This window comes from Salmo salar, chromosome 24, assembly GCF_965601325.2.
Source record: "Salmo salar chromosome 24, fSalSal1, whole genome shotgun sequence".
Classification (NCBI taxonomy): Eukaryota; Metazoa; Chordata; class Actinopteri; order Salmoniformes; family Salmonidae; genus Salmo; species Salmo salar.
The window spans coordinates 10,113,529-10,139,653 of record NC_138314.1 but is presented as its reverse complement, the minus strand read 5'-3'; the positions used below and the strand labels follow the sequence as shown (position 1 = coordinate 10,139,653).

Genomic DNA, 26,125 nt, shown 5'->3' with positions numbered 1-26,125 from the left:
CCAGTGTCTGTGAACTAACACACTGTCTGTCTGTCTGTCTGTCTGTCTGTCTGTCTGTCTGTCTGTCTGTCTGTCTGTCTGTCTGTCTGTCTGTCTGTCTGTCTGTCTGTCTGTCTGTCTGTCTGTCTGTCTGTCTGTCTGTCTGTCTGTCTGTCTGTCTGTCTGTCTGTCTGTCTGTCTGTCTGTCTGCGTGTAAACACCATACTCAGCTTCTGATGGCCTCTCATTCACGGGGGTCCAGAGAACTGCTCAGGAGATTTACTCATCTATTCATTTGCTCTGTTTTTTTTTTGTCTCTGTCAAGTTGTCTCCAATGTTGTCTTTGGCTGGCTTGCCCCAAATGGGTTTGTCTAATTGTCTTTAAACTGTAAAGGGAAAGTTGTCTGTCTGTCTGTTGAGTGTCTGAATGGCTCTCTCTCTCTCTCTCTGGCTGTCCCCTGCCTTCTCTGGGGGTATGGCTTCACTCTCGGGTCCAATGGCCCTGCCGCATGTTTCACTTTAGTGTGTCTGCAATGGGGGCAAGTTAATCTCCCCCTGTCGTGTCTGTCACGCAAGATACTGTGGCTCAGTGCTGACGACAGGCGTTGGAAGCCCTGGCCTCTTTGTTTCAGTCTATCTCCTTTAACTAGTGGTTCTCAATGCTGGCGTATCTGCTCACACTAGAATAATGGAATAATGTGTATTTTCTGGGTTATTAATGGATTTAATATGATCTTTATGGATGTATTTAGGGATGGGATCTTTAGGAATGCTTTAGGGATTAAAAAAAAAAAAATTGTAACCAGTATTATTTTATAAAAAAATGTGATGAGGCGTTATTTGATATCTTAGGATCTGGTATGAATTTCCCTTCACTTAAAAGTCTGTCCACGGAGTCTTTAGCTAACTAGCTACCTGTCTTCTGTTTGTTTGTTGTACTCTCTATCATTTATCCTATGCCAGGGCTGGGCACACCCACGGGCATCCGCTTCTCTGAAGTCACTGATACCTCTGCCACCGTACACTGGGCAATCCCCAGAGCTCGAGTGGACAGCTACCGGGTCACTTATGTCGCTGCTCAGGGAGGTGAGTACATACAGATATACCTATACTAAACGCACCAGTGGAGGCTGCTAAGGGGAGGACGGCGTCAAACACATAAAAACTATTCCTCTCCAGCCATTACCACGAGCCCGTCCTCCCCAATGAAGGTGCCACAAACCTCCTGTGATACATACCTATACTGTACATACAGTGGCTGCAAAACCAGGGGTAAGTCATTGACACACGTATGGTGTGGTCATATGGCATTCATTTTCATTTAATCAATGAAAATAAACAAGGTGTTTTTTGAGTCTCTGTAAAGAGAACTGTTCTATCCTGTGGAATCCTATGTTAGTCTCATTCTGCCCTCTAGTGGCTGTTCTGTCTATGTGAGAGGATGTGGCAGTTTGAAAGCAAGGAGTCAACACAACTTCTATGTCAACTGCTTCGCTACTGGTTCACTATTTTACCTCACTACTTGATGATAATCCAAACACTTTTTGGGAGCACATTCTATGAAGTTCATAGGCAAAATGCTTTAGAATGCTTTGTATACAGAATCAGACGTCTGACTGACCTTTTGACCGTCCGTGTGTGTGTGTGTGTGTGTGTGTGTGTGTGTGTGTGTGTGTGTGTGTGTGTGTGTGTGTGTGTGTGTGTGTGTGTGTGTGTGTGTGTGTGTGTGTGTGTGTGTGTGTGTGTGTGTGTGTGTGTGTGTGTGTGTGTGCGTGCGTGCGTGCGTGCGTGCGTGTGTGTGTGTGTGTGTGTGCGCGCGCCCGAGCAGGCGCTCCCAAGACTGTGACAGTGGGTGGAACTGAGACTCAGACCGTGCTGCCAAACCTGACCCCTGGAGTTACTTACCAGGTGTCCGTCGTTTCTGTGAAGGGACAGAAGGAGAGTGAGCCAGGGTCCAGCAGCGTCACCACAGGTGAGGTTTACACTTGTTCACAACACAAGGGATGTGTCCCAAATGGCACCATATTCCCTCTATAGTGCACTACTTTTGACCAGAACCCTATTTGGGATGCAGACAAGACTTTAGTTTATGTTAACGCAAGACTACATACACATACTTAAGACACTGAGTGTACAAAACATTAAGAAGACTATCCAAATATTGAGTTGCACCCCCTTTTGACCTCAGAACAGCCTCAATTCGTCGGGGCATGGACTACAAGGTGTCGAAAGGCTTCCACGGGGATGCTGGCCCATGTTGACTCCAATGCTTCCCACAGTTGTGTCAAGTTGGCTGAATAAACTGTTGAGCGTGGAAAAACCCAGCAGCATTGCAGTTCTTTACACACTCAAACCGGTGCACCTGGCACCTACAACCATACCCCGTTCAAAGGCAATTCAATGTTGTGTCTTGCCCATTCACCCTCTGAATTGTCTCAAGGCTTAAAAATCCTTCTTTAACCTGTATCCTCCCCTTCATCTACACTGATTGAAGTGGATTTAACAGGTGACATCAATAAGGGATCAGAGGTTTCACCTGGACTCACCTGGTCAGTGTGTCATTGAAAGAGCAGGTGTTCCTAATGTTTTGTACACTCAGAGTACATCCTCACATCAATTATAGGCATGTCTTTGTATGCTCTGCAGAAATGGTTGGATTCCTTCAATATTTCTAAACAAAGCATCAAACACTAATGGTGGTAACCCATCTCTAAAGGCTGAGCGCGTAGACCATTGTGAAAGCTGTTAGTGTGCACAGATGGAGCATGGCTGGGGGTGGATAGGCTTTGTGTTTCCGTTTAACAACAGAACATGTCTCTATCCTTGGGGAGGTATTTGATGTGGTTCTGCTCAGAGTAACCATATTGTGTGTGTGTGTGTGTGTGTGTGTGTGTGTGTGTGTGTGTGTGTGTGTGTGTGTGTGTGTGTGTGTGTGTGTGTGTGTGTGTGTGTGTGTGTGTGTGTGTGCTATGTGACAGCTCTGGACAAGCCCCGTGGTCTGACCGCAGTCAACATCACTGACACTCAGGCTCTGCTCCACTGGCAGCCTGCCATCGCCACTGTAGACGGATATGTCATCACCTACAGCGCAGACACTGGTACAGTATCACAAGCACACACAAAAATACACACACACACCATCTGGATGTACTGTACTGTATATTACAAGGGATTATGGGAGAAAAGGCATTAGGCCTCCCATTGCGTGTGTTGTATGTTCCTTCATTGTTTGGATTTAAGAAGAGATCTAAATCGCCAGATTGCTTTAATCTCCTTACAGAATATTTTAGACAGATGCTGATCGGGCCCTTACTGTATCTGTACGGATACTCTCCTTTACTGTCTCTGTCTGTCTCTGTCTGCCTCTGTCTGTCTATCTATGTCTGTCTCTGTCTGTCTCTGCCTGTCTCTATCGGTCTATGTCTGTATCTGTCTGTCTACAGTATGTCTGTCTCTGTCTCTGACTGTCTACAGTATGTCTGTCTCTGTCTGTTTCTGTCTGTCTATGTCTGTCTCTGCCTGTCTCTATCGGTCTATGTCTGTCTCTGTCTGTCTATAGTATGTCTGTTTCTGTCTGTCTCTGTCTCTGACTGTCTACAGTATGTCTGTCTCTGTCTGTTTCTGTCTGTCTATGTCTGTCTCTGCCTGTCTCTATCGGTCTATGTCTGTCTCTGTCTGTCTATAGTATGTCTGTTTCTGTCTGTCTCTGTCTCTGACTGTCTACAGTATGTCTGTCTCTGTCTGTTTCTGTCTGTCTATGTCTGTCTCTGCCTGTCTCTATCGGTCTATGTCTGTCTCTGTCTGTCTATAGTATGTCTGTTTCTGTCTGTCTCTGTCTCTGACTGTCTACAGTATGTCTGTCCTTGTTTGTTTCTATCTGTCTCTGTCTCTGACTGTCAGTCAGTCAGTCAGTCAGTCAGTCAGTCAGTCAGTCAGTCAGTCAGTCAGTCAGTCAGTCAGTCAGTCAGTCTGTCTGTCTGTCTGTCTGTCTGTCTGTCTGTCTGTCTGTCTGTGTCTCTGTCTGTGTCTCTGTCTGTCTGTCTGTGTCTCTGTCTGTGTCTCTGTCTGTCTGTCTGTGTCTCTGTCTGTCTGTCTGTCTGTCTGTCTGTCTGTCTGTCTGTCTGTCTGTCTGTCTGTCTGTCTGTCTGTCTGTCTGTCTGTCTGTCTGTCTGTCTGTCTGTCTGTCTGTCTGTCTGTGTCTCTGTCTGTCTGTGTCTCTGTCTGTCTGTCTGTCTGTCTGTCTGTCTGTCTGTGTCTCTATCTCTGTCTGTCTGTCTGTGTCTCTATCTCTGTCTGTCTCTGACTGTCACTGTCTGTCTGTTTCTGTCAGTCACTGTCTGTCTGTTTCTGTCTGTCTCTGACTGTCTCTGTCTGTCTCTGTCTATCTCTGTATTCTTACTGTATCTGTGTGTTCTGTATGTGTAGTTTCCCCAGTGATGGAGAGAGTGTCTGGGAACATTGTCGAGTTTGAGATGAGCTCCTTGACCCCTGCCACCCACTACACTGTCAAGGTCTATGCCATGAGAGCGGCTGCTAAGAGCGCCGTCACCACAACTGAGTTCACCACTGGTGAGTGGCCTAAAGGGCCAAGAACTAGAACATTCCCTCCCACACACAAACTTTCACTTCCAAGTCTGACAGTTGTTTTTTTTTTACCCCCTACCATTTCAAACAGACAACCTGAACCTGCAAAAAGAAGGTAAAAAAGAAGAGGTACTCAGTCTGAACTATGCTCTCTCTCCCCTAGATGTGGATGCCCCTCAGGACCTGGCAGCCAGTAACATCCAGACAGAGAACGCCATGTTGACTTGGAAGGCCCCGCGCGCTGACATCACCGGCTACATCCTCAGCTTCGAGTCAGCTGACGGCACAATCCGGGTAAGTATTGGTCTGCTGGAACCATAGAAATAGAACCGTAGAAATATAATCTATTCTATTCCAATAGAATCTATTCTAATCTGGAGCCTATTTCTATGGGTGGAACAACCTTGCATTCTTTCAATTCTAGAATAGATGATTGTTCCATTTCCACAGTGCGTGTCCAAGAGGTCATAATGATGCGTCATTGGGGTGTAGAAAAGTACCTATTGATGAATACATATTTGGGATCTAGAAAATCACTATATTACAGTGTCTATGTTAGGACAGACACAGTCTCACAGTTTCAGGTAATATGGACACTGTCCTATCTAAATCTAATGTATTATTAAGTATTATTCATTCTGTATTTCTGGCGTATATTCTGACTACTGTGTTGTTGTGGTGTTCCTCCAGGAGGTTGTTCTGAGCCCCACAGCCACCTCCTACAACATGGCCCAGCTGAGTGCCTCCACTGAGTACTCCGTCAGACTGCAGGCCATCGCAGGGCCCAAGAGGAGCAGAGTCATCACCACCGTCTTCACCACCAGTGAGTGTGTTACCACAGTGATGCTGGAGTCTAGTGGTAGCTCTGGCGACTCCGGACCGAACGTACCCCCTGGCAGTAGGGTTACGGATCCTGCCTCGGCCCCTACTCTCTGTTTTCCTCTGGATCTGTCTCCCCGACTCCCTGTCCATAAACGCTAAAATACGAAAATATACACTACTGTTCAAAAGTTTGGGGTCACTTAGAAATGTCCTTAAGGTAACATCAAATTGATCAGAAATACAGTGTAGACATTGTTAATCTTGTAAATGACTATTGTAGCTGGAAACGGCAGATTTTTTATGGAATATCTACATAGGCGTACAGAGGCCCATTATCAGCAACCATCACTCCTGTGTTCCAATGGCATGTTGGGTTAACTAATCCAAGGCCATTTTGAGCCTGTAATCAAACCCACAAATGCTGATGCTCCAGAAACTCAACTAGTCTAAAGAAGGCCAGATTTATTGCTTCTTTAATCAGGACAACAGTTTTAAGCTGTGCTAACATAATTGCAAAAGGGTTTTCTAATGATCAATTTGCCTTTTAAAATGATAAACTTGGATTAGCTAACACAACATGCCATTGGAACACAGGAGTGATGGTTGCTGATAATGGGCCTCCGTACGCCTATGTAGATATTCCATTAAAAATCTGCCGTTTCCAGCAACAATACTAATTTACAACATTAACAATGTCTACACTGTATTTCTGATCAATCTGATGTTATTTTAATGGACAAAAAAATTTGCTTTTCTTTCAAAAACAAGGACATTTCTAAGTGACCCCAAGCGTTTGAACGGTAGTGTATATTTAACAAAAAGTCTAATGAATAATGAATATAGATGGTCTCAGTGGACTGTCACTATACAATCTGTTCTGTTCACCATCCACTGAGACCATCTATATTCATTATTCATCTCAAGCTTAGAGTTTGTTGGGCGGCTGGAACTGTTTAGTAACGTGTGTGTGTGTGTGTGTGTGTGTGTGTGTGTGTGTGTGTGTGTGTGTGTGTGTGTGTGTGTGTGTGTGTGTGCGTGCGTGTGTGCGTAGTTGGCGTGCTGTACAAACACCCCAGGGACTGCTCCCAGGCCTTGCTGAATGGAGACACAGTCTCTGGCGTTCACACCATCTACCTGGGTGGAGATGAGAGTCAGCCCATACAGGTCTACTGTGACATGGACACGGATGGAGGTGGATGGATTGTAAGTCACCGGCTCGTAAACTGTACAACCCAACTTGGCAAGACTTCCTATGAAGTGCATACGTATAATGCCTTATATCACATCCTTTATCATGCTTTATAATGTGTTATAACACTGACTATATAAACAAACTCATGAGCGGTTCTAAACCGTGTTGATTCTGTAACGGACATCGTATAGAGGGGACTAATTGGAGATCATCCCAAAACGGCAACATAGAAATAGAAAAACAAGAACTAAACATAGAAACAAAAAACATACAATGCCCACCCATATCACACCCTGACCTAACTAAACAGAGAAAAAACAGCTCTCTTAGGTCAGAGCGTGACAGATTCAGATGTATCTAATGTAGTGCAATGGATCTTAGTCCATATGATGTTTGAATGAGTGAGCTGATGTAGTTTGGCCCCATCCCATGCAGGTGTTTGTCCGACGCCAGAGCGGTAAACTGGAGTTCTTCCGCAACTGGAGGAACTACACCGCTGGCTTTGGTGACATGAACGACGAGTTCTGGCTCGGTATGATCATATTATGGAAAACATTTCAACACACAAATTGATTTAGCTATAGGACTATTGTGTGATTAGGAGTATTTTGTCAAATGTTTAATCATCTTTCATCTTAAATCGTTTAGATTAGATATATTTTATTATCCTCCACAGAGGAAATTCATTTCCACAGTTCCTACATTTATATGAAAAGTCAAGCATATCACCTTGACTTGATATCTTTTTCTCCAAAGGCCTGTCAAACCTCCATAAGATCACAGTAGCAGGACAGTATGAACTTCGTGTGGACCTCAGAGACAAGGGGGATGTAGCCTACGCCCAGTATGACAAGTTCTCTGTCTCTGATCCCCGCAGTCGCTACAAGGTCCACGTTGGAGGCTACAGTGGCACCGCGGGTCAGCCTTCCTTCTCTACAACCATTAGTTACATGTCTGCATCCCAAATAACACCCTATTCTCTACATGGTGCGCCATTTTTGACCAGAGCCCAAAAGTACTGCACTATATCGGGCATAGGGTGCCATTTGGGATGCTGCCCAAATAGATAGGATAAACTTAAGTTATAAAGGACTTGACATGGAGTTCGGTGTGAGTATGATGTGAGCACGGATTCAAAACTTCCTTCCTCAAGTCCGATCACTTTCTCTCTGCTGCCCTGTGTAGGTGATTCTATGACCTACCACCATGGTCGCCCATTCTCAACCTACGACCATGACAATGACATCGCCGTCACAAACTGTGCCCTGTCCTACAAGGGTGCCTTCTGGTATAAGAATTGCCATCGTGTCAACCTTATGGGACGATATGGAGATGACAGTCATAGCAAGGTGAGTGCACATATACTTGGAAGTACAAAACTAACAGCAATTTCTACATCCATATTTAAAAAATACATCAATAGTGCAGTATGAAACTATAGACAGAAATGTTTGGATACAAATTGACTATGTAAAGGTAAAGGAGGAAATGCAAGGCATTTGTTTTAATAAAATAAAATGTTCTTCAGGGAGTCAACTGGTTCCATTGGAAAGGCCACGAGCACTCCATTGAGTTTGCTGAGATGAAGATCAGGCCATCCAACTTCAGGAACTTTGAGGGAAGAAGGAAGCGATCGTAAACCAACCGGCCAATCCACGCTCTGACCCCTCTCCTTGTCGCTCCGCTTCGTGACCCCTGAACCCGTCCTCCATCCTCTGCCCCTGCTGATTCCAGGGTAGAATTCCAAATGGCACCCTATTCCCTATGTAGTGCACTACTTTACGGGCCCTCGTCAAAAGTAGTGCACTACATAGGGAATAGGGTGCCATTTGGGGCACAACCCACACCTCCCTGCAGCTACCAAAGCCACTGCCAAGAGCCCAGCCACCTCAGATTACACCCCTCCTCCTGCTCACTCACAGAAATAAGCACAGATCCAGTCAAATCCACTACAAATTCCACTATCCAACCCCTCCTGATACAAAATGGTTGTGTGCAGTATAAATACTGTCAAAGCCAAATTGATGTGAAAAAAATATGAACTCCACAAACCAAGCCCACGCTGATTAAACATGCACCAAAGAGAGCTTAATCTATGAAATCCGAGTATAAAGCATTTCTTTCGTTCTTCTCACTCTCACAATGCTACAGCACTAAGCGGAGAGGTATATTTGAGTCTGGTATGGCATGGCACATTAACATGTAGAATACTGATGTTTTCTGCCTCTACAGTGTGTCCATCTCCTCCAGCCACAGTAGCTTGTTCATTAGCGTGTTTGCAGAGAGGGCATGGCTGTCTACATACATGTGGTCTTGTTTTAGTGTCAGGGCCTCTTCAATAATACTGGTAACCTCTCAACTGGATTATAGAAATTCTATTCTTTGAATAACACAACACCCAACAAAAGCACATACTGTACAGTAGGTACATTCAATTCCATCATCCGGATTGAAGTGATGTTATTGATCAAAAAGGATTTTCTTCATAAACCCGCACGACTCGTTAAAATGTCAAATGTCTATGTAAAATGGAGAGAGATCACAGAGAAAGTCCTATCTTGTCATTCATTAGTCTATGTGTGACTCATCCTTTGTCACTTTATCTTTCCCTCTCTCCCTCTCCCGAAATCCCTTCTTCACCTCAACCTGCAAACTGTCATCTGAAATGATATGGGCAAAATAAATGACATTCTGAATATAGATCATCTGCTGCATCCCACACAGACATATGTGGATGACATGATGTGTTTCCATTGATTGTGTGGGCCTTGCAAGTGCTGTGCAATTGTTTCTTACACATTTACCTGAGCTAGTACTATTTGTTCCTCCAGCTATCATGCATTAGCTACAGGATCCAGAGAAAAAGTCAATGTGTTTGATTTGTTTTGATTTCCTTTATAAATCCAAGGCAGGACCTATTATTCAATATATAATGAAATGGTGGGTGATTGTTACAGTTTTTCTAAATGTGAAATACATATATGGATACATATATGTATGCAACAAGAGTCAGAGGAGAATATTGTGTCGAAATACAAAATATATTGATGCTGAAAATAGGTTAATGGCCAATTCCAATTGACATTGTAAGGTCACAGTGTTCACTTTGCTGAGAAACATATATTTGGGCACACCAAAATTAACTAAAGAGAAGTTTAGTTAAGAGGGGAATATTGTGTTGAAATACAAAATATATTGATGCTGAAAATAGGTTAATGGCCAATTCCAATTGACATTGTAAGGTCACAGCATTCATTTTGCTGAGAAACATATATTTGGGCACACCAAAATTAACTAAAGAGAAGTTGTTCTTATTCTGTTTTGTCTCCCCCCCTTCCGCCCCGTGCACGGAGACGAAACCACTGACCCCCGTCCCTTGAATACCTATGTAAATGAAACGTTTCTGTGCTTCTGTGGTTTAACATTTGTTTTGGTTTTTAACTGGGTGAAAAACAGGTGTTTCTCTGTAACACGTATTACAATAAAACAAAGTTTGTTTAAAAATGACGAGTCTTCAATCTTGTCTAAAGCGAAACATTTTTTAAACTCATTTAAGACGCCGATCAGTTACCGCCATAAATGTGTTTTTACCTTTGATATTTGGAGTAGGCTCGTCAATAACTCATCGACGCACCCATGTGAAGGAGCTATAGTCTCTATATAGCCTATTTTAGAGGCCATTTATAGCACTAAGAATGCACGCCTCATAATTATAATGAGATTGTATTTTTATGGTAGGTGGCCTACACATGTAGGCCTATCGATCACATGTATTGATCGATGCCACGTGAAGGGAGCACTAGCGCAACGAAGCACCGCTGTTATGATACTGATGGTTTGCGGAGACTGATAGTTTGTAAGGTTGTGGCTACCAGTATAGTGCCATCTAGTGGTCACTTCGGGGATAACAGTTGTTGACAGCTGTAGCGTAGTAACTAACCCGTTTCCCTAACCGTAAACTTATTAACCTAATCTGCTACATTAGTTATCGTAACCTACTATGTAAACAAACCACCAGTGCTGACAAACCGTCAGTATCACCACCGCCGGCCATTCCAGTATGACTCGTATACTGTTTAGTAGTCAGAGCTTTTAAGGAGCTCTGAGTCAGGCGGAAACTATTTTCCTGGTTGCTCTTCGGCCTGGGAGTGGCAACATGAAATCGTAGCAAGGAAATGAGGCACGCTTGATGTTGTCGCCACCGTGAATGCATTTCTTTTGGTGCTTCGGGAATACAGAAACAGTAACCTAGGAAGTAATATGTTTAGGAATTAAAATCAGATACACTCGAGATACCGATTGTATATGATTACTTTGCAATGCTTAACACGTCTTACTGGAGGTTAGTGAAGCTCTTTATCATTGCAGGTGTACTCACATTTGTTGTTACTATCTTACTGAACAAAAAAGCTCAGCCAAAGACGGATTTATCAACACCAAGTCCTCTGTCTCAGGAACTTTACCAGGTGATTTCCCCAGAGACCTACAAATACCTTCTCAACCATGTGTCTGTGTGTAAGGAAAGAAGCCCATTTCTGGTGCTAATGGTTCCAGTGGCACCCGCTGATGGGTTGTCCAGGGATGCTATCAGAAAGACATGGGGCAGACCAGGCCTCATCTCTAATGTGGATATCCTCACTTTGTTCTATGTGGGCCTGCCCAAGGAGGGACAGAGCTCCCACATTCAACAGGACCTGGAGAAGGAGAGCAAAGAACACGCTGACATCATCCAAATGGACTTCCTGGACAGCTACCACAACCTGACCATCAAGTCCATGATGATCATGGACTGGCTCGCCACCCACTGTCAGGGTGCCTCTTATGCGATGAAGGTGGACTCAGACGTTTTCGTCAACGTGTTCTACCTGGTCAATAAGCTGTTAGTTGGAGGTGGCCCTCTCAGGCATAAGTACATCACAGGCTCAGTCATCAGTGACGGCAGGCCTCGTAGGGATAGGAAGAGTAAGTGGCATCTGTCTGAGGACATTTACCCTGAAGACACGTTCCCCCCATATGTCTCTGGAGCAGGGTATGTCTTCTCTATTGACCTGGCCAACAGGATCTCATGGGCATCCAGGTTTGTGAGACCCATCCCCCTGGAGGATGTCTATGTGGGGTTGTGTCTCAGGGTACTAGGGGTCCGGCCTGTGTACTCTCGAACACTGCTTCCTCCCAGGAACTTGTTTGAGATCAATCGGTTGGATTATGAGACGTGTACGTATGCCACGCGGGTCATTGTCACTGGATTTAAACCAGATGAGTTGCTGGACATTTGGGGGGACTTTCAGAAAAGCCATCTCACCTGCTGATGTCTCAGTCCAGTCTTTCTTATGCACTAAAAGGAATAACTAGCCCTCAAATGAATGTGTATGTTTCTTTTCTTTTTCTCCAGTGGTGGAAAAAGTACCCAATTGTGCTCCTTGAGTAAAAGTCTAAAAGTATTTGGTTCTAAATATACTTAAGTATATATAATTTCAAATTCCTTATATTAAGCAAAGCAGACGGCTCCATTTTCTTGTTTTTCAAATTTACAGATATAGTTTACAAATGTTGCATTTGTGTTTAGTGAGTCAGCCAGATCAGAGGCAGTAGGGATGACTGCTTGTTCTCTTGATAAGTGCGGGAATTTAACCATTTTCCTGTCCTGCTAAGCATTCAAAATGTAACGAGTACTTTTGGGTATCAGGGAAAATTCATTAAGTAAAAAGTACATTATTTTCTTTAGGAATGTAGTGAAGTAAAAGTTGTCCAAAATAAAATAGTAAAGTACAGATATCCCAAAAAACTACTTAAGTAGTACTTAGATGTATTTTTACTTAAGTGCTTTACACCACTGGTTTTCTCTGATATTACAACTAGTGGAGGCAATGTTCTTTGATGTCATACACAATATCTTGAACTTGACTGGTGTTTGTTGGCAAAATTATAAGCTAAAATTAGATGAAAGGTTTATTATCGACCTTTAATACTAAAGCAGTTGACATAAAATGAGATGTAATCGTTCCGAACGTAAGCAAAGATCTGCAGTTACACTTGATAAACAGCTGGTGGCATAGTTCACCCACTATTCTACTATAATGAGGTGGAAGAGAACAGAGTCACAGTGCAATGGCGTGTGGTGTCATGGCCAGAGTATCTTTACAAGTCACATGTGTTATTTAATCATGTCTACTGAAGTGCCTTCTGGTCATAGAACATAATGAATCTGTCCAACTACTACTTCAGAAAATGTATTCCACATTATGTACAATGCATTTTTATCCTCTGAACTGAATAGTGTCATTGAACAAGTAGGCCATACTCCAAATTCACCTGACTATCTTTAATGCGATGTAATTTAACTGAGGAAAATGTATATGTTTCGGTCTTTATTTAGTTATTTGATGTTATAGTATAGTAATCCATCTCATCATAAGGAAGTGTTTGTTGGTGGTGACTGTTACATAATTGCTGTGGGAAGATAGTCACGTTAACAGAGGAATGAAGATGTCCTCAGATGCTGTGTGATCACAGGGTGGATGGATGGTCAAAATGATGATGTAATGATAGAATCTCCCTGCAGCAGAAGAGAGATGCGTTAGTGAGAGGGGTCAAAAATAGGCTTGATGATTCATGAACATTAGAGTTGGCAGCCCGCTTCTCTCAGCCAGCCTGCAGCAGATGGCTGACTAACACTCAGGCTGTAGGACCAGTCACACGAACCATAGCACCATAAGACAGTGACGAACAACAAGTTCCAGCCTTTCTTTGTTATGCTACTTTACCTCTTTTGTATTTATTTGGTTCCCACACTTTCAGAGTGAGTTTATGCTTAGGCTGGTGCACTCACACCTGTAAAACAACCTTGTTCCTCTTTACCGGCTCTAATGTTATCTTCATGCAAACTCTGTTCGACATCACAATGTTCCTAGAAATATAGCTGGTTCATATAATGTTTGTGAGTTTAGTTACAGTGACTGTCTATGTCAACACTGTGTAAAATGATTATATATTAAAGACTTAGCTAGAATAATGTCTATGTCTTCAATACTGCATCATTTTACAGATTGTTATATTGTGTTATGGGGGGGATTCTGACCCGGGCTAAGCACGTGTAAATGGAACGTAATTCCCTTTTATGAACTTTTCTCTCTATGCGTATTCGGACCTTGAACTTAAGCATGAGAATAGCATGCTATTCACCCGCTATTCGTTGGCAGTGGATATCAAATAAATGAAGGCGTGGTGGAGGTGTGTCTACAGATACACCATATTCTGACCTTGATTTAGTTCCCTCATAAATCCACCACCTTAACGCGATCAAACGTTGAATAAGGTAGAGCAACCTGTCACTTCCAAGTGGAACAACATAAAAGTATATTATACTTGATTTTTTCCAATAGAAATAACACCATTCGGGCTCCTGAGTGGCGCAGCGGTATAAGGCACTGCATTGCATGTAGTAGTGTTAGAGGTGTTACTACAGTCCCGGGTTCATTTTCCGGGCTGTGCCACAACCGGCCGTGGTCGGAAGTCCCATAGGACGACGCACAATTGGCCCAGCGTCGTCCGGGTTAGGGGAGGGTTTGGCCGGTGGGGTTTTACTTGGCTCATTGCGCTCTAGCGACTCCTTGTGGTGGGCCGAGTGCCTGCCGGCTGACCCCGGATGCCAGATGAACGGTGTTTCCTCTGACACGTTGATGCGGCTGGCTTCTGGGCGTTCGGCGGGTTATGTTTCGGAGGATGCAAGACTCCACCTTCGCCTCTCGAGCCCATTGGGGAGTTGCAGCGATGAGCCAAGATCGAAAAATTGGGGAGAAAAAGGGGCTAAAATACAAACCATTTACGAAATAACACCATTCTCCATGCACTATAATTTACAAATTGATAAGAGCTAGGTAAATGAGTAAAACGGATTAGGGGAATGTAAATATCAATTACAATTATTTTATATATATTTTACCTTTTGATCGCTGGAGACAAATGTGAAACCAGTCATATGGCAGAAAACTGAAGCATATCAACACTTTCCCACAGTGAAGTTTATGAAATGCTGGCCTTATAATTTGGGATGAAATTTGGGTACCTAAGCTATAGGCTTCTGAAGCCAACGTATACCGGGAAGCCAACGCAGTTGATGATTTCTAGGTTTTAATTATATGCCCAGACTTTTCACTGTATTTCTTTTACAATTTGTAGTGTTAAATATTAGCTACTATCGGTAGCCACGCTCAGTTATACTCACGTACATTTATAATTGTCACTAACTTTATTTGTTGGTCTCCTTACATTTTGCATCATTCCATTACATCGTTAGGTTACCTTTCTTTCCTCTGTCACGTTCATGTGGTTGTTCCTGAGGATCGCGAGCAATAGTGGATCATATTAGGCTGACGTGTTACAAGTTGTGCATTCATGTATCCTATTTGAATCATTATGGAACGCAGGCCAGACATAGCAGTTTAAACCTGGACCCTGACACACGGTTCATGACAACTGGACCATTGTCATCACAGTTTCATGATAAGTGAGGGTTATCAGTGTAGAGTTATAGGACTACTAGTCCATCCTTATTGTACACTTTTCTCCCCTTCCAATATTTCATGGATGGAACACTTGAATATGTCAACTTTTGGGATAAATGAAACCACTGTATTTTTGATTCACCAATATATTTTGTGCAAGGGCTGGTCCATTTCTAGCCCAGTAGGCCTATCTAACTTGTTTATATTGCGCAAAATGATCATTATCTGGCTAATAATGGGGGCCACAAGGAATATTTTTTGGCCGGCAGGTTAGAAATGCCAAGACCGATTTTTGCTCACAGTCTACCCCTAATTTTGTGCGTAAAGGCTTTCCAAACCTGTTTGAAAACTTTACCTAAATACTTTCCTAACCCTAAATAATATAGAAGATCAGAGTATTTTTTTAAATCTATATATTGGTGCTGAAAGGAGATGAATATGCATGTATTTACATGGCCTTCATTCATTGATCCCTAATATTCTGAACCATTCCATACACTACATGACCAAAAGTATGTGGACACCTGCTTGTCGAACATCTCTTTCCAAAATCATGGGCATTAATATGTAATTGGTCCCCCTTTTCTGCTATAACATCCTCCACTCAGCTGGGAAAGCTTTCCACTAGATGTTGGAACATTGCTGCAGGGACTTGCTTCCATTCAGCCACAAGAGCATTAGTGAGGTCGGGTACTAATGTTGGGCGATTAGGCCTGGCTGGCAGTCAGCATTCCAAATCCTCCCAAAGTTATTCAATGGGGTTGAGGTCAGGGCTCTGTGCAGACCAGTCAAGTTCTTCCACACCGATCTCGACAAACCCTTTATATGGACCTCGCTTTGTACACGGGGGCATTGTCATGCTGAAACAGGAATGGGCCTTCCCCAAACTGTTGTCACAAAGTTGGAAGCACAGAATCATCTAGAATGTCACTGTATGCTGTAGTGTTAAGTTTTCCCTTTACTATAAATAAGGGGCCTAGCCCGAACCATGAAAAACAGCCCCAGACCATTATTCCTCCTCCACCGAACTTTACAGTTGTCACTATGCATTCGGGAAGGTAGTGTCCTCCTGGCATCTGCCAATCCCAGATTCGTCCATCGGACTGCCAGATGGTGAAGCGTGATTCATCATTCCAGAGAACGCACTTCCACTGCTCCAGAGTCCAATGGTGACGAGCTTTACACTACTCTAGCCGACGCTTGGCATTGCACATGGTGACCTAAGGCTTGTGTGCGGCTGCTCGGCCATGGAAACCCGTTTCATGAAGCTCCCAACAAACAGTTATTGTGCTAACATCGCTTCCTAGATGTTTCCACTTCACATTATGACAGAAATTTGAAAGAAAGTCACTGAGCTCTTCAGTAAAGCCATTCTACTGCCAATGTGTGTCTATGAAGATTGCATGGCTGTGTACTCGATTTTATACACCTGTCAGCAACGGGTCTGGTTGAAATAGCCACATTTTCTAATTTGAAGGGGTGTCCACATACTTTTGTATATATAGTGTAATTTAGTGCGTCAAGAAAATTCTAATTAATGATACACCAAATTTAAAGGGATAGATGTAAATGTTCTGAAAACCCTATTGAATGAAAACTCCATGTGAAAATGTGTTGGCTAGCAATGGGTGGGTTTTCAGTGGTTGAACAAAATGTATTCAGTGCGCAAAAGGGAACCACGCTGCAAAGCCCAATATGTAGCTGCATTAGGTAGCCTACTATACGTCTGAATACCAACTACTGAGAAGTGCATAGGAAAGGCTGCACAGGAAAGGCATACATTTCCTAAATCTGAATTGGACACAGAAGTAAAAAAAAAACATTATCTTCTATTGTAACTGACTTCATAATGTAGTTTCACGCTTCTTATTGCAGAGTGGGTGGAGACTGAGTTGAGCCAAATCAACCGACGTAATGGAAGTTGGTTCCTAAGACAAACCATCAAACATGTATTTCATCGAGTTTGTTTCACCCCCCGTCGCCATACCGCTTTCAGACTGTGAACCTTGCGTGACGCGAGTGCGTTGGTTGGAGACTGAAGAGCCGCACACCCTACACGGAAACGGTGAAGCGCGCCCAGAATTCGGTGCCCAATATATTTTATCCTGTGTAGAATAGAATCAAGACAATTCTGGGAGAGCACATTACTTGCCTTTATAAACGAAGTGGACTGTTATAACCATGTAAGTAGGCTAGAATTTATACCGATCAAGTATGTGTATGTCGTAAATAAGATGTATCAAAGGTTGGAGTTGTAGCCTAAAGTTGCCCTTCTTTTTCTAAAAACAACATATCATTGATTGAATACTTGAAGATTAGGCTGCATACCGCTAAGGCATAGAAAATAACCTCGATGATGACTGGGCACATGGCTGGCTCCTATTCAAAAATCTAATCTCATTTTTTAAGAGTTGTCATATCGCCTACTGTACTTTGCTTTTGTAATCCTGCTTTTCATTTTAATATTTTATTAGATAGGGTAGTTTGGGGCAACTAGGCCTCTGGGTAACCCCCAGATTCTCACAGAAACCCAGTTTATGTCACCTGTCTTTCCTAAAACTTTCCCCTGACTGCCACAACTCTTTCTCAACTAAAAATGTAATCGTTCTCATCTACATTTTTTAAGTCACTGCAACAAAACGATTTTAAGGTAAATGTATCTAATATTTTGTCATTTAGAAAAGGTTATATATATATTCAGTATATAAGCTAATGAAGTTAGATCTATAAAGCCTGAATTTAAAATGGATTCAATTGAGATTTTGTGTCACTGAGCTACACACAATACCCCATAATGTGAAAGTGGAATTATGTTTGTAGAAAAGCTGAAATGTATTCAGTCAATAACTATTCAACCCTTTTGTTATGGCAAGCCTAAATAAGTTCAGGAGGGTGCTTAACAAGTCACATAATAAGTTGCATGCACTCACTCGGTATACAATAATAGTGGTTAATTAAGAGTCTATAGACGGACCTGTGCGTCAATATAATGAACATCATATAAAAAATCCCCATCAGAATCTATACATTTGCATGGACTGCGCCTCAATCGACCGCATCTGCCTATGTCACCCTTCCACATCTGCGGATGAAAGTGGCAGAGCTACAGAACTGTTTGTCAGACCAGGAGACATCTTGAAAATGGGTCTTCTCATGAAAACGTCTGTAGCATCCGAACAGTTTGGCCACTCTTTGGAAAGATCAGACTCTCGCGAACATGATGGTGCACTCCGTTTTGCTTTATGACCTTTACAAATGTCACGGGAAATATGGAGGTAGTTTTGTGCCAACAAAATAAGGGGTTAATGTGTCCCCCAAAAAATATTGTCCTGAGCTTTCATATATCTCATAGGTGTAGGACAGACACTGCAAAACCTTATTCCTCATGATTTCTTTTTTTTGGACTGTATTTTTTTGCCGTTTATGAATGTGTTATTCAATCTGATTTTATGGGCTACGGTAGTAAAGGCCAAATTCAATATTTTATCAAATAATTAGTGAATATTTTTTTTTAGATCTAAAGGGGTCCTAATATTCAAAATCAAATAGTTAAATGATCCATGGTATGACCATTTTAAAACAATTCCATATGTTAGCTTAGTAGAACATGATTTTTAGATGACTACCCCATCTCTGTACCCTACACATACAAGTATCTGCTCTGTCGAGCAGTAAATTCAAGCACATATTCAACCACAAAGACCAGGGAGATTTTGCAATAGTTCGCAAAGAAGGGCACGTATTGGTAGATGGTTAAAAATAAAAAGCATACATTGAATATCCCTTTGAGCATGGTGGGGGGCGGCAGGTAGCCGAATGGTTAGAGCGTTGGGCCATTAACCAAAAGGTTGCTAGATTGAATCCCCGAGCTGACAAGGTAAACATCTGTCATTCTCCCCCTGAACAAGGCAGTTACCCACTGTTCCTAGGCCGTCATTGTAAATAAGAATTTGTTCTTAACTGACTTGCCTTGTTAAATACATTTTTAAAATGGTGCAGTTATTAATGAAACTTTGGACTGTGTATCAATACACCCAGTCACTACAAAGATACAGGCACCCTTCCTAACTCAGTTGCCAGAGAGGAAGGAAACTGCTCAGAGATTTCACCATGAGCCCAATGGCGATTTAAAACAGTTACAGAGTTTAATGGCTGTGATCGGTGATAACTGAGGATTGATCAACAATATTGTAGTTACTAAACAATACTAACATAAAAGACAGACTGAAAAGAAGGAAACCTGTACAGAATAAAAATATTCCAAAACATCCTGTTTGCAATAAGGCAAAAAATGTGGAAAGAATGTATTTTTTTCCTGAATACAAAGTGTTGTATTTGCGGCAAATCCAACACAACACATCACTGAGTACCAATCTTCACATTTTCAAGCATGGTGGTGGCTGCATCATGTTATGGGCATGCTTGTCATCGGCAAGGACTAGGGAGTTTTTAAGGATAAAAATAAATGGAATAGAGCAAAGAAATCTATTTTAATCCCACCTTGTAACATAACAACATGTGGGAAAAGTTAAAGGGAGTGAATACTGAAAGCACCGTTTACATACCATTAGGGAGCCTAAAGATAAATGATCCACTTGTTTAGAAAGATATTAATGCAATCAATGGTACCTAAATTAGAATTTTCCAAATCATGTCTAAATCATCTATACGTAAATTCATTGAGTTACACAGTCATGTTTTGATACTTTAGGATGATTTGGACATGAAAATGAAAATAGGAACCTTACATTACAACCTCATCATAGGGAGGATATTAATAGTGAGATGTGCAATGCCATTGTGTTTCAATATTTGATGTATTTAATAAAAATAAGATACCTAGACTTTAGCTTTAAAGAGTTAATGACTTAAAAATGTCAAAATAAGTGAATGAATCAGGTTGCCTATTTAACTCATGTTTATGTCTGCCTCTAAATGTTGCCTGCTTGAAAGAAAAGCCTAATGTTTGTCACTGCACAGTAACAGTCCTGGGTCTGTGTGTGTGCTCATTGTTGCATGTATGTGGTTTTCCCCCAGCTTCTGGATAAGGACTATAGCTACTGCCCAGCTGGCTTGGGTATTGTACTGACTGACGGCCAGTGCATTTTCATCCATCCTCAAGATGCATATGAATAGCTTATTAAATCAATGGAGTAAGTACTGTAAAAACTACCATTATTTTCTTAGCCCTTCTAATTTCTCTTGCAATGGAAATCCACTGCAGTCATATCCTATGATTCTCCCATGACAACTGTATAATATAGGAATGTTTCACAGCTTTACAGAAGTAGTATTTGAATTTGTATCCTGAGGCCTATTTTTACTCCTAATCATATGCCTATGAGTCTGATTGATACTTCCTTAAACATAATACCCTTTAAGCCCTGTTTATACCTGGTGCTAACATGTACCATTTGTCCTGATCTTGTCCACATTCTGATTGAAACCACATTTTTAGACAGGTGTAGACGATTAAAAGACACATTGTGATCTGATTGTGATCAGATCTTCCTCACCAGCTCCAGAGGTAATCAGCATGCATTGTGCCTGGATATCAACCAAGTGTAAACAGATCTAGAGGGTCAGACTATTTAAATCACCATTATGACTGCCTCTAAAATCATTGACAGGTAGCACCATTCACTCATGCATCAGTAATTGTCTCAAAATGAATACATTCATATTATTTCAAAATAATATCTTTGAAATAATTTGCAGTTGATCTGGTCACAATGTGGACACAGTGGACAGATGAGACACATCTTAATGCAATGTGTAGACTCGACAAACCTTGATCAAATAGTGACTGGATCATATTGCTCAGATCACGGAACTCACATGTTAGCACAGGGTGTAAACAAAGCTTTAGACATAATTGTTTTATATCCTAAATGATCAGTTAAATCAAATATTCTGCCTGCTTCCCAGCGTTTAGGATTATAGCGTATGTGCATGGAGCTTCAGTTTCTCACCCTGTATCCTTGTTTAGACATTGAGTCTCTCATATGGTGTGACTAATGTGTGTCTCAAATGGAACCCTATTCCCTAGTGCACTACTTTTAACCAGAGCCCATAAGGAGTAGGGTGCATTGTCCTAATTTAGAAACTCCTTTCCTCAGCATATCCTAACCTTTTTCAGAGGTGTTGAGTCAGGAAAGTGTCCTGTTACCCTGTTACTTGTATACATCTATCCTCCTGGAGATCAGAGACTCATTCTCTAAACAGACTCCGGGGGCCTCATTTATAAAACTGACTTACGATCAATTTTGATCTTTCTGCGGACTTACGCAGAAAATCACGTATAAGTAGTTATTTATAAAACATTACTTTGACCTGGAAATGATCTTACGACTAAGTTCAAGTATAAATCTAAGAACATTTGTATAAATGAGGCCTCAGGTGAATAAATGTGACGAGAGTGATGTACTGGTATGTTAGAGACTCGAGCATCTAAAATAGCCTTTGGGGCCATACCAGAGTAGGAGTGCTGATTTAGGATCAGGTCCCCTTGTCCAGTCATTATACCGGTAATTAAAAATGCTAACTTGATCCTTGATCAGATCACTCTTACCCTGAGACACTTTATGAATACATGCCGTGAAGACTTGCTGGAAATTGTCGTTTTCTGTTAAAGTGGTTGCTTACAGAACATTTGGCATTTTAGTAATCTAGCAGACGCTCTTATCCAGAGTGACTTACAGTAGTAATTGCATACATTTTTCATACTTTTTCACAGAAGCCATGGAGAATGTGCAGGGCCTTTTTATGTTTCTGTTTGCCATCTTTTATTTTACCTTTATTTAACTAGGCAAGTCAGTTAAGAACAAATTCTTATTTTCAATGACAGCATAGTGTGTTAACTGCCTTGTTCAGGGGCAGAACGACAGCTCGGGGATTTGAACGTGCAACCTTTTGGTTACTAGCCCAACGCTCTAACCACTAGGCCATCTGACCAGCATAGAAACAAATGGTCTGGTTCACGTGAAGCCTGTCTGTGGTGGGGGTCAGTACTTTGGAGCAGAGGGGAGGGGATGGCAAGGGGAGGGGAGGGAGAGAGAAATGGAGAGGCGGGGGAGTCAGGAGAGGGGACTCAGAGGAGGGAGGGGCTGGCATAAATCCCTCTCCTCTCTCTGGGTTTGTTGTTGTTTATGATGATGTAATCAGAGGATTTGAGGATTTTTAGTCTGTCCTCCTCTGAACCAGGATTCCCATATTACTGGGCAACTAGGCAGACTGACTTACAACGTGTATGTTCTGCCCTTTTAACTTCTTAGCCTTAAGCTCACACACAGATGTCACAGTGTATGTTACATAGTAAAGGGTGCATGGGGATAACCTCAGGTTTCTGTGCGTCTGTTGTCATCCCAAATGGCAACACTACTTGTGCACTATATTGGGAATCGGGGGGCCATTTGGGACTCACAATATGTTTTTAACTTATGTATGGCGAATGTTTAATTATGTATCAGGTGGTGTATTTAAACACCCAAAACTATTTCTATGAGTTTTTTAAATTTATTCCCATTGACATGCCACTCTTCCCTCACCTGAGAGATGACTTGCAAATGATGTTGTTCCTTCCTATAAGCGTCTCCCGTCCAAGACTGTCCAAGAAACAGGGTGTTCTTTACCCTCCCAACGTTCCTAATACTTCCTTCCTCACTAAATGTCAATTCCTAAACAAACCCTAGATCCAGTTGGTTGTTTGACCACTGCACGGTAGGAGACAGGACAAAGCTACGTCTGAAATGGCACTCTATTCCCTATATAGTGCACTACTTTTGACCAGAGCCCTGTGAGTGACCTGGTCAAAAGTAGTGCACTATATAGGGAATAGAGTGCCGTTTAGGACACACCCACGTTGGAGAGGGACAGAGCTACATTGTGTCCTGCTGACATTTTGTGTGACCTCCCATACTGTACATCATCCTACTCCATCCCGTCCCACAATGCTGTGTTGTTCTCAAAAGTCATTATGCTAACGAAAAGCATTTAGTGAACAATTGATCCATGATGAGCAATGCCAGCGTTTCCACAACTGTTAACAACTACAGTGTGTTGTGGGCCTTCACAGTCTGCATCAGTATCATTTGTAAACAAGGCTTCATTATCAAAGTAAGGGTGCCTTTTATACGGTTTCTTCTCTGCCTATACTGTATATTTAATTCAATTGTAATATATATTTTTTATCCTATAGCATCTAAGCAAAAGTTGCACTGAGAGTACAAAACATTAAGAACACCTGCTCTTTCCATGACATAGACTGACCAGGTGAATCCAGGTGAAAGCTTTGATCCCTTATTGATGTTAAATCCACTTCAATCAGTGTAGATGAAGGGGGGAGACAGGTTAAAGAAGGATTTTTAAGCCTTGGGACACTTGAGATATGGATTGTGTATGTGTGCCCTTCATAGGGTGAATGGGCAAGACAAAATATGTAAGTGCCTTTGAACGGGTTATGGTAGTAGGTGCCAGGCACACTGGTTTGTGTCAAGAACTGCAATGCTGCTGGGTTTTTCACGCTCAACAGTTTCCCATCTGTATCAAGAATGTTCTACCACCCAAAGGACATCAAGCACTGGAGTCAACATGGGCCAGTATCCATGTGGAACACTTTCGACACCTTGTAGAGTCCATGCCCGAAAAATTTAAGCTGTTCTGGGGAAAAAAGGGGGATGCAACTCAATATTAGGAAGGTGTTCTTAATGTTTTGTACACTCAGTGTATATGCGCTTATATAGTTTTGACTGGACTGGATAGTGTTCATTGGGAGTAGCCTAATACATGGAATATATAGGTTGGAGTTAGGCTGTTTGTGCCAGGTAGGTATTCTACTGCAGCATCTTAATAATTAAACTCTGGGTACCTGCTACCATGCCTCCCATAGAGGAACCAGTGCAGAGTCTGTAACAGCCTGAGAAAGGCCTAAATGGATAGAGTTACAGACTAACAATGGAGGTGAAGAGACGCTTGAGGCAGAGCTGAGAATGCCCTCCAAATAATTCAATGGATTCAAAGGGAAGCATGGCCCTTTTCTGATGCTCTCGCTGCATGGCCATTAATGGCAAGTGCTTGTACTGCACAGCATTACAGTCTAGCTACTTCTTTATATAAAACCCTGTTTTACTGTATCTTCCAGGGGTACTGTATCTTCACATATTTATGGACACTGTCCGACATTATTGATATGCTCTATTCTTGCAACAGATACTGTGCTAAATTCACAACTTTGCTTTCATGTGACCATCATTTGTTGAATTGAACAAGTTCTTGCCCCATGGAACGATGGTAGAAGACAGACTATCTTTGTCTTAGTGTTATGAAACTCTGCGTTTATTGATTAGGAGCTCCCAATTCGTGAGCAAAACACGTACAGTAAGCAATCGATCCAGAAATGATTGGTCCCATGCTTTGATTCAAGAAAGCAACGCCTCCATCTTTTTGACCTGTCTGGATGTGGTTTGATTGGTTAAATGAAACACCTCATCCCAGTACATTATTGAATACTTATGGACTCATTTGATGACTTGGGTGCACTATAGGGCAGCCTGTCGGATTCAGTCAGCCACTTGCACCTTGTTTGCGTCCCAAATGACACCCTTTTCCCTATAAAGTGCACTACTTTTGACCAGACCCCTATGGACCCTAGTCAAAAAGTAGTGCACTCCATAGTGAATAGGATGCCATTTAAGACGGAACCCATGGAAACGGAAGCCAGTTCTGCATCACAACTTTTTATTTGATCATTTCTTTTCATAATCCTAGTACATTTGATTAGGCACTGGGAATTAGTTTGAGTTTCAGGGGATTATAGCTAAGTAAGCACCGTGTACAGTGTACATACATTGTTCCACACTTAATTCAAATTGTATTTTTTTGTTTACAGAGGAAATGGATGTCAATGGATGGTCAATGGGCCTACGGCAGTTTGTGAAAACTGCTGATGTAAAATGGGCTTTCTAAAATAAATGTGATTGACTGGTAGTAAAGATTTCCAGGCAAATCTCTGGTCTTTGCTTTAGGCTGCTGGTACTGAGATCTAGTCCAGTAGTGGGTTAATGTGAGATACTAGAGGTCCCACCCACATGACCACACAAGGATATAACAAGAAAATATGATGGCATTTTTCTGAGGAAATACATTGCGTAAGAGACAGAGGAGCTGCAACACTGATGCAATTACCTACCTTATTCCTGGCAGAAATATTCTCAATGAAAGTGTGCATTTCTCAGTTCTCTTCTTTCTTTCTTCTCTTTCTTTCTTTCTTTCTTTCTTTCTTTCTTTCTTTCTTTCTTTCTTTCTTTCTTTCTTTCTTTCTTTCTCGCTTCTCTTCTTTCTTTCTTCTTTTCTTTTCTTTCTTTCTTTCTCTCTCGCTCTATTTTTCAATGTTTCTCTAGAAAGCATTTCAGATGTTCATTCATATTGAGTTATGCCTTGATTTGGACTCTCAGGCCATTAGCTACAGGTTCAACAGGAACCCAAACGTATAGACAATCTCAGACATGGCACATACATACATACATTTTAAATGTAAAATGACAGTGGCTTTGGCATATTCCACCTATGTGCGGTGACTTATAGTTGATACTGAACACAGTCAGCACCACAGATATGTGTGGTCTGGCTGGGGGCTGTATGTTTCAGACCTATTGATCAGCTGTAGAGCCACACAACACGATCCTTCCATGCTGTTCCTGTGTTGATCACAGAACTGCAGATGTATACAGGAAGCATCAGGGCTCCTGTGGCAGAGTCACTTTCTTTGTGTGTGAAAGGTTGCAGCTCGAGAGTGTCAGGGATCGTATCAGAATTTCTGTAGTCAAATTTATGTCGGTTGCAGGTCTGTGTGAAGGCTGTGTAATCCCTTCAGACATCACCTGTTGACGTGATTTAATCTCAGTCCGGAAATGGCTTTGCTGAAGTATTTCGTTCAGATGCCTCTGACTCTCTCTCTCTCTCTCTCTCTCTCTCTCTCTCTCTCTCTCTCTCCCCCCCCCCCCCGCCCTGAACTGAGAAAGCAGTCAGATCTGTGGAACTTCCTCAG

At 42.1% G+C, this 26,125-nt stretch overlaps 3 protein-coding genes across 7 annotated transcripts in view; all 3 read left to right on the top strand.

The window, feature by feature from the left end:
• The window catches only part of tncb (tenascin Cb), a 115,524-nt gene extending 105,440 nt beyond the window's left edge, over positions 1–10,084 (top strand). For all 4 annotated transcript variants that reach the window (XM_014171019.3, XM_045707106.2, XM_045707105.2 and 1 more), the window contains 11 exons: positions 943–1,065; positions 1,808–1,951; positions 2,958–3,077; positions 4,405–4,548; positions 4,727–4,857; positions 5,254–5,386; positions 6,437–6,588; positions 7,013–7,109; positions 7,334–7,495; positions 7,763–7,926; positions 8,106–10,084. In XM_014171019.3, the coding sequence (XP_014026494.1) occupies positions 943–1,065; positions 1,808–1,951; positions 2,958–3,077; positions 4,405–4,548; positions 4,727–4,857; positions 5,254–5,386; positions 6,437–6,588; positions 7,013–7,109; positions 7,334–7,495; positions 7,763–7,926; positions 8,106–8,216 (1,481 nt within the window). In that variant the 3' untranslated portion in view covers positions 8,217–10,084. The remainder of the gene's footprint in view (positions 1–942; positions 1,066–1,807; positions 1,952–2,957; positions 3,078–4,404; positions 4,549–4,726; positions 4,858–5,253; positions 5,387–6,436; positions 6,589–7,012; positions 7,110–7,333; positions 7,496–7,762; positions 7,927–8,105) is intronic.
• Positions 10,085–10,470: 386 nt separating this feature from the next.
• On the top strand, positions 10,471–13,509 carry b3galt8 (beta-1,3-galactosyltransferase 8). Its single transcript, XM_014171021.3, has one exon. The coding sequence runs from the start codon at positions 10,897–10,899 to the stop codon at positions 11,884–11,886; it is 990 nt and encodes a 329-aa protein (XP_014026496.1). The 5' UTR covers positions 10,471–10,896; the 3' UTR covers positions 11,887–13,509.
• A 3,276-nt stretch (positions 13,510–16,785) lies between these two features.
• The window catches only part of LOC100195200 (dual specificity testis-specific protein kinase 2), a 30,219-nt gene continuing 20,879 nt past the window's right edge, over positions 16,786–26,125 (top strand). Inside the window, exons 1-2 of one of the 2 annotated variants that reach the window (XM_014171023.3) lie at positions 16,786–17,264; positions 20,119–20,234. In XM_014171023.3, coding sequence (XP_014026498.1) covers positions 20,204–20,234 — 31 coding nt within the window. In that variant the 5' untranslated portion in view covers positions 16,786–17,264; positions 20,119–20,203. The remainder of the gene's footprint in view (positions 17,265–20,118; positions 20,235–26,125) is intronic. The other variant, XM_014171022.3, reaches the window with a different exon arrangement.